This window comes from Olea europaea, chromosome 15, assembly GCF_002742605.1.
Source record: "Olea europaea var. sylvestris chromosome 15, O_europaea_v1, whole genome shotgun sequence".
In the NCBI taxonomy this organism is placed as follows: Eukaryota; Viridiplantae; Streptophyta; class Magnoliopsida; order Lamiales; family Oleaceae; genus Olea; species Olea europaea.
The window spans coordinates 25608479-25617442 of NC_036251.1; the positions used below are offsets into that span (position 1 = coordinate 25608479).

At 32.7% G+C, this 8964-nt stretch overlaps 1 protein-coding gene across 1 annotated transcript; it reads right to left on the minus strand.

Moving 5' to 3' along the window:
- Window positions 1–247: 247 nt before the first annotated feature.
- On the minus strand, window positions 248–4677 carry LOC111410638 (RNA pseudouridine synthase 4, mitochondrial). The gene is made up of 10 exons (XM_023041076.1): window positions 4313–4677; window positions 3764–3814; window positions 3494–3637; window positions 3337–3384; window positions 3176–3256; window positions 2335–2448; window positions 2153–2251; window positions 1570–1678; window positions 987–1033; window positions 248–885 (listed from the first exon to the last, which is right to left on the minus strand). Exons 1-10 carry the CDS (start codon window positions 4658–4660, stop codon window positions 532–534), a joined length of 1395 nt encoding a protein of 464 aa, XP_022896844.1. The 5' UTR covers window positions 4661–4677; the 3' UTR covers window positions 248–531.
- Window positions 4678–8964: the final 4287 nt, after the last annotated feature.

Sequence of the window (8964 nt, forward strand, 5' to 3'; positions counted from 1 at the left end):
TTTATCTCCAAGGAAACATGTTTTTCACTTCTCGAATTAGCTCCACACATTGGTACAAATTTCTGTACACTCAATGCCAAGTTTCTTGATGCCACATATGTTAAAAGGATTATTCCATATGTACCGAATCGGAATATCAAATGGTGTCTCCCTCTCACAATGCATGCGGGCTCCGCGTGAATTTAAAAATGCCTACATATGATCCCCACCCCTGTTGTGAGTGATAGGTAAAAAAATTCGATGCATGTAGCATCGTCCATGTTGAAATATGAAACAGTATGTTGCCCTTACATTGGAAAAATGGTAGATACAATGCTACGCTCGCAAGTGACTAATACCTACATACATGACGATATCAACGAGAGATTAATTATGCCGAACATGGGATTCATATATTTCGAGCTACCTGGGGAAAATAATCTGTTTTACGAGCTGTAACCTGCCTAAGGGGACAAAATGGCCAACTAACTCTACGATATGCAAGGAAAATGGAATCTGATACAATTAGAATTACAAGAGTTCAAGAAAATATCAATTCAGCAAGTCCCAACTTCTTTGCATGTGTGGAGGCAAATCAGCATCTATCGTGATGCTTTCTACAGTTTTAGAATCAAAATCCGAATCTGGATTGTCACGTCGCAAAACCTGAGCAATGTTCGGCAACAGCATCTGCTTACAATGAAGATGAAGACGAAAATGTTTATCAGAGATACTTCCATTCTCCAAATCGAGGCCAAAAGGATCCGATTTTCCCTTGGAATTTTTCTCTTCCAGTTGGCAATCTGAATTAACGAAGATATGTTTTGATTTCTTATGAGCTTGCCACCCATACTTGTAGTCTCCGACTATTGGTGTCCCCAAAACCTCGGCACAGTGAACACGCAGCTATCAAATAATAGCAAAAATCAAGAGGAGGAATCAGATTAACATGCTTAAGCCATATGAGATGCTTTAAAATCATGGGTGAATACAGCAGTAATCAAGACCTGATGCTTTCTTCCAGTAAGTGGAGACAACTCTAGCCATGTGTAACCTGCAGTTTTATCACTATATTAGGAAACAAGAACATAAAACTTTTATGATTAAACAACAGAAACCGGTAGAAACAAAGCATCAAACTACAAATGGAAACAACCCCATCTCCCCCAAGAAACCTATAAACAACGAGCAAGTTCTATTGAGGTCAAGTAAATAACTAAAAAAGGTTTTAAAATAAGTAATTCTGTTATTGGTTCAAATTGATAAAAAGAAAAAAAATGAAGTTACGAATTTCGGCAGTAATGTTAAGAGTTTCAAATTATTAACTTTTTTTTTACTTCAAATAAAGAAAAAAATTAAATTAACCAAACATATTCGGAAATAAAAAGTTTAGGGAAAGTAATTAAACTACCTATAACTCTTTCCTGAAAACAAAATAATTCGGCCACTCATCTGAAAAGTAGTGGAGAAATGACTTTGAAAAAAGACATTAGATTACTGGCAGCATATAGTGACAATTTTGGAAACAATTTTTTGAATTTACTTCTTGAACAGTATATTACAAAATTTCTGAAGGCACTGTAAACGAACCACAAGATGAAGATGAAATGACTCGATATTCTGTCACAGCATGCTGTGCTGACATGTGGAATTTGTCGACTACAGTAATCTTCTCAGACTTTCCATCGTCAATCACCACCTAATTTTTTTGCAAAAACAACAGAAGTAAGTCGAAGATACAAGTTGTTCAGGCTGAAAATAGTACAAGTTATGCCTCAGTAGTAAACCTCCAATGCATGTGAATGTTTAGGTGCATCTGAAAAGTCAAAAGGAACATCCACCAAAAAGTACTGCTCCTACCTTCTAAGACAATCTATAAACTCTGTTCTATATGATTGTTTTTTGGATTTAGAAGGATAAACACTAAAAGATTCATCTTATGTTGAATTTTCTGAACTGGTCCTTTATACAAAGCTGATTTTCTTAAATTGTTCAAATGCTTGTCAGCATTAGAGCTTTTATCAAATGAAATTATTTGGGCATTAGAAAAGCTTCTCTTGACAAGTTAGTTGGAGAAAGAATATATGGAGCAAGAACATATAACAATCGACATAGCAAAAACTCCAAAATTGACGATTCTTCTAAAAGAGATTACTACAAAAAAGAAATGCACCTTTCCTAATGGTACTGAGATTAATCCTCCAGCACGTCTAGGAGATCCAATAACAAGTGCCCAATAGCGCTTTTGCAAGGATCTTTTACTCTCAAGAACCTTTAAGACATGAAAGGATCAACCAGACATGGAGTTAGTTAAGCCTTCACAACAAGAATCAGAGATCAAAGAAAATTACACACATCATCCGATGCTCCAAAAGTTTTCTCTCGGAAGATTGAATGCAGAATGGTAGCACTTAATAGTGTCCTTCCCATCACTAATATGCCACTGCTGTCTCTATCAAGTCTGTGAACCTAAAACAGAACAAGTTGTCCTCAATAATACACGCAACGAAAGATTAAATACTGAAAAAATATTGCAACCAACAGAGAATTAGAAAAAATTGCAGTGAAAGATATTAACATAGGAAAATTGTATGATCACTGATATTACTTTAACCAGCTCATGAACTTTGTGGCTTGTGAATCATGAAGGATATATGCTCAGTTCCAGGATTCATTCAATTGGAAGCAGAATTGATTTTGCATGGAAAAATATATAAGTGCAAGATCAAACTATCATAAAACATTTTTCACTGCAATTTCATTTTACAGTTCCTAGATTAAACTTGGCGAAATATCTATTATTCATACATGCATGGAATAGTACATGCATATTCAAATGCACGTATCAACATAAAGATGTGGGTTCAATGGAGAAGGTAGTAGCCACCAATCTCAAACGTGCAACCTAGTTGGGCCAATATCAACTTGACCTAAAAGCAGTATAATCTTAAACATACATTTCACGTACTTTCTATTTTCTTGTAATAATTATTAGTTTTGAGTAAGAAAATTTTCTCCATTATGCTATTTTGGAACTTCCTATTTTCGTTACGTAAGTATAACTAGTATTGTTGAATAAAATAGACAATTGATATTATATATCCAATGATAAAGAAATTTGTCTCAACATTTTTCTCTGTGTCTTCTTCCTTTCTCTTCTCTTTTCCCTTCTACATCAAAAACTTGTAGAACTTACCAGGCGAGGAGACTCCGTATAGTCATATAGCAAATACTTGGCAGCCAATTCGTCTAAACTTCTCTTTATCCCAATGCCACCCTAAACAGAAATTTCTTTAACCGTGAAGAAAATGTCAACAGTGGCAGTTTCGAACTGATCAGTGCAAACTTATAATTTACCTGTACAGGCATTCCAGGTGGTTTATTGATCACAATTATTGCTGAATCCTGGACGGTGTGCAAGGAAATTAGACTTTCCAAATAGTTGTAGCACAATCTAAAGAAACCTAAGCATCTGACAGCATATGCTACTGAAACAGTTTACAGAGATTAATACCTTAAATAATTCAAGGCCACGGATAAACTTCATTCCTTCATTACAAAGGTTCTCATTCTCATGTTTTGTTGAGCGAGACTTTACATCAATTGTTGTTGGAAGGAATATTATATCACCAATGTCCATCAGATCCTTGGCTCCTACCTTCAAAAAACACAAAATTGTCGAACATAAAAATGGTGCTTGCATCAAAGGAGGGTAAAATAAACCTTTTTGAATAACAATATAAATAAATGACATGAAAATCATATTTATGAATCACTGTTTTACCCTTTTGAGTTGACATGACTTAGTTTCTTCAGCTAAGTATTCTTTTCGAACCTGATGTAAAATGCAAAAGGAAAGAAATAGGTTAAACATATGCGGGTTGATATGTATATGTAAGATCCCCTCAGTTCAGACTGCCGAGTTAGCTAGCAAGTTCATTCAATTGCCAGTGCAGGCTAGTTCATGAACAAGCACACGAGTTGAAGAATTGAATAAAGTCAAATCTTGATATAAATTTTGGATACATTTTATTTTACACCAATTGAAAAAAATTAAAAAATGAATACTAATCACTTCCTTAGTTTATAATTGCATTTCTATTATCATTTATCATTATTTATTATTTTTGTTGTGATAATGCGTCAATCAAATTCATGAAATGCATTAGTTTTTAATATACAGAAATAACTGGTTTTTTCCTGAATTATCAACAATCAAGCATCTTCATGGATTTGAGCTCGTTTCACAAATGAGCCGACGCGAACGATCACCTGCTCGGCTCAAGCTTCAATGTGTGTATGTGTTTGTTTGTGTATGTTTGAGAAAATGCACCTGTCTTAGTCTAAAGAGCTTGTGAACAAGGGACCTGGGGAGTTGAGGGCAGCACTTAAGGATCCATTTAAGCGCCGTCATGTTATTGGTAATAGTTCTGGCTTTCGTGTCCGGTGTCCGGCCGGAGAGTAATTTTGCGATGGATGAACCATCGACGGTGGGAGTGAACGCCGGTAGAGTGAGCCATTGGTTGGTCTTTTTTTCCTCGTTAGTGTTTCCTCCGTCGGTATTAATGGTTGTAGCGGTGGCATGGTAATGTTGAAGCTGGTAAAATGCTGCGGTCACGGTTTTTTTGGCGCCAGCGAGAGGCCGCCACCGAAATTTGCTGATGAGAAATTGATCCGTCATGGTTAGGGTTTAGATTTGGGTTTTGCTCCTGAATATTGAATTAAAATATATTTTTTTTAATTTAAAAAATATTAACTCCCCAAAAAACCCTCGAGGAGAAATAAGACATATCAAATTACCAATTATTCGAGTTAATTGTCCCAATGGCACTGAACTTGTGTCCGTGTCTTTGATCGATCACTTAAGTTTAAAATGACGAATTTTGATCATTAAACCCCTGTTTGGTAGTAATTTCTCTCCAAAAAATTAATTTTTTGATCATTATTTCACTATTTCAATCGTCATTTTTTACTTCTTCATTCACAGGTAGGACCCACTTTTCTATCTAATGATCAAAAAATTAATTCTCATAATCATTATCGAACAGGCCCTAAATTTGTCTAAACATTGTACATTACCTATTGATATAACATATGTTTCAAACCGTTAACGGAATTAGTGACGTGACTAATGAAATGCACACGTGGCACTTCATTACACTGTTAACAAATTGTCACGTCTCCGATTGCTCACTAAATTTTAAAAAACACATTCGATTGTTTACTAAACTTTGAAAAACGTATTCAATTGCTAACTGAAATTTGATGTGATAAGATTTTAACTACTAAAATTATAAAAATGACATCGACCTGTTATTCATTAAAGTGGACAAATGAGTCCGAGATGTCGATCTCACGAAAAATGATTACTCAATTCTACAATAGTTAAATTTAATTTTAACTTATTATTGTAAAAATTTTAAGTTATTTTTATCATTTGAAATTTAAGCAAATGTATCGTGTGTTTTGTTATTAAAATCAGAATAAAAATTAAATTTGAATTTTTACAATGAAACATACAATATTGCAAAATCCAACTTTTAATTTAATAATTTTAACAATGATTTAAAATTCTACAAAAATATATTAAAATTAAATTTCATTATTGTGACAATCTGGACTCATTTGTCCATTTTATTACTTTTACACGATTCGTGCGCTTGCGGTATACATTTTTTAACGAACAACAACCTTGACGGGCGGCACATGTGCATTCCTTTAGTTACATCACTAATTCTATCAACGATTTGAAACTAATGTCATGTCGATGAGTAACATCCAGCGTTTGAATAAATATAGTGTACAAAACTCGACATTTTAAATTTCATAGAATAATAAAAGAGTATCGACGTAAGTTCAGTGACCATTAAGAGAATTAACTCGGGTATTGATGGGGAAGGATAAGATGTTTTATGAATTAAGGATGAATATCTATGTTCCACATGGGCTATCCATCTCCAATTGGATTTGAAACAGTAACGGCAAACAAATTGGGTCCACACAAATTATTGGTGGAGGTGGAGGAGGAGGAATAGAAAGAAGAATGAAAAGAAAGATAAATTTTTTAATATTTTATTTGGGATTCGTTTACATTTTTTTAAAACAATTTAGGAGTATAGTTGCAATTAGTTCTTTATTTTTATTTTTTTTGGTTTTATTTAAATAGTAATCGTCCTTTTAAAACCTTATATTGAGTAGTTGGATGAAAACGATATTTTGCGCAATCAAATGTATAATTAAAGGTAAAAATGTCAACAAATGAAAGATATAGACGTTATTTATAATAATGGTGCAATGTAGGGACGCAATGTGCTAATGGCCCTCTTTATATATCTAAACATGTAATTTCTTGTTTATGATTTTTTATAGAGCCTATGCCTTCTACTTAAAAGAATCCCTTTTCTTTTTAAGAATAGAAAGCAAAATGACTATGTTATTTTGTTGAAGATAAGAGTTAAATGAAGGCGTCCAACGAAGCCTTCCTTTGTGAAACTCGATTAATTTTTGAGAAAAATTGCAGTAGCGGTCCCTAATCTTTTCAATTTTTATAGACTTTATCCTAACTTTCATTTTGTGCAAGTGAAGGTCCATTACCTTTCATAAATATGCATATGAGGTCCATCTAGACGGAAACCATCCAAAATGTCGTTAGTTGATCGAAAAAATTAAGGAATCAATATTCAATAAAATCATCCAAAACACCGTAAAAAAAAGTATCAACATCTAATAAATCGTCGCGGTAGCAAATAGTTTAAGAATTTTCTCGGTCAACTGACAGTGTTTTAGACGGTTTCCGTCCAAATGGACCTCAAGTGCATATTTATAAAAGGTTAGGGACCTTCGCTGGCACAAAATGAAGGTTAGGATAAATTCTGCAAAAAATGAAAAGATTAAGGACCGTTGCTGCAATTTTCCCGTTTCTGTTTTTTCTGGTGAGGGGTTTAGATAATGTTAACAGAAATGTTAGTGCAATTTATTTCGGACAGTTGGATCACATAGCATATACAATTTTTCTTGCAATCACATTGATTTTTCTATTTTACAAAATTAAATAGACCACCAATTGTACTAACGATATTTTGTTTAGTTATTCAAACAAATGAGAGCGACGAAAAATGAATTCAAACAGCATTCAAACATTTTGGATCATGGGATCTCGATTTCACTCCAAAACTAATCGATAATATTTTGAAACATCATAGAAATACAAGATAAACGAGGTAATTTGTTGAGTTTCTTATCCCATAATTGGAATATAATGAAATTGAGTGACTTGCATTCAACCATAGGAAAGTCTAGAGTCGTTTATTCAGAGGAAATCATGCTAAGTTTGTATTGACCGTCATGTCCGAATATAATGAAAACTTGCATTCATTCATTTTTATGTTGATATGAGTGAAGATAAAGTCAAACATACCCGATAGTTGAAAGGCACACGATAGTTTAAAACTATAGGTATTGATTTCAATTCTAAACTAGTTAATCATATTTTGAAACATCTTCAAAAACTTGCACAAGTTAAACGAGTTAATTTGTTGAGTATCTTATTTCATAATTAGAATATAATAAAATTTGAGTCACTTACTTTCGTTCATAGTAAAGTCTAATTGATGCGATATTAGTTGAAGGGACATCTAGACATTTAAAAAGTAGAATTTCATTTTAGATTACAGAGTTTCAATTTCACTTCAAAATTAGTTAATCATATTTAGGAATATTTTAAAAGACTTGTAAAAGTTAAACTAGCTATTGTTCAGTATATTGTCTCATAATTGAAATATAATGTAATTTAAATTACTTGCATTTGTTCGTAATGAAGTTTAACGTAGTTTACTTATGAAACAATGGCGTTGGTTATTATCGTGTGAACTTTGTATCTATTATAGCATCCAAATGTAATGAAAAATCGCATTCATTCATTTTCATATGAATATGAGAGAACACAAAATGAAATGGACTCGAAATTAGTTGAAACAGTACCTAACCATTTAAAAGGCAATATACCATTTTGAGTCAAGAAATTTTGATTTCACTCCAAAACAAGTTGATTATATTTTGAAACATCTTAGAAGACTTGCATAAGGTAAAGGAGTTAATTTGTTGAGTATCTTATCTGATAATTAAAATATAATGCAATTTGAGTTGCTTACTTCGTTCGTAGTGATGTCTAGTATGTTTTACTCTCGGAACAATAATTTTGGTCATTATCGTGTGAACTTTTGTATCGATGGTGATATCAGATGTCGTGAAAACTTGCATTATCTATTTTCATGTGGATATAAGTGAACATAAATTGATACGAACACGAAATTATTTGAAACAACACTCAGCTGCCAAAAAAGGGCAGCATGTCATTTAGGGTCAAGAAGTCTCGATTTCACTTCAAAACTAGTCGATCATATTTTGAAACCTATTAGAAGACTCAAAAGGTTAATGAACTAATTTATTGAGCTTCTTATCTCATAATTAGAGTATAATGTAATTTGAGTTATTTAACATCATTTGTATTGAAATTTAATATAATTTACTCTAGGAACAATAATGTTGATCACTATCGTGTAAACTTTGTATAGACTGTGATGGCCAAATATACTGAAAACTTGTATTTATTTATATTTATGAGGATAAGAGTGAACATAGAGTATAACAGGCACATAATTAGCTAAAATGACATCAACAGCTTAAAACAACAACATACCGTTTTAGTTTGCAGGTCTTGATTTCACACGAAATATAGTGAAAACTTGCATTGATTCATTTTTCATATGGATATGTGGGGACATAACGTGAAACTAAAACAAAATTAGTTGATCTAGCACTAGCCATTTAAAACGGTAGCATGCCTTTTTGGATAACGGAATATTGATTTCAAAATATGTGAAGCTTTCATGCGATTAAAATTTAATATATAGTTTTTAAAAATTGTAGTTGAAAACTATTTAAGCGTAGATTATGTGCTATTTGACCAAAACCTATTTAGTGAGG

What these genes read in the sequence shown, in the direction of transcription:
- LOC111410638 (XM_023041076.1), bottom strand. Translation starts at nt 4,660, where the DNA reads ATGACGGATCAATTTCTCATCAGCAAATTTCGGTGGCGGCCTCTCGCT. An exon ending in AGTCATGTCAACTCAAAAGG is followed by an intron (nt 3,638 to 3,763) that starts GTAAAACAGTGA and finishes TGTTTTTTGAAG; the next exon opens with GTAGGAGCCAAGGATCTGAT. An exon ending in CATTTCATCTTCATCTTGTG is followed by an intron (nt 1,034 to 1,569) that starts GTTCGTTTACAG and finishes ATAAAACTGCAG; the next exon opens with GTTACACATGGCTAGAGTTG.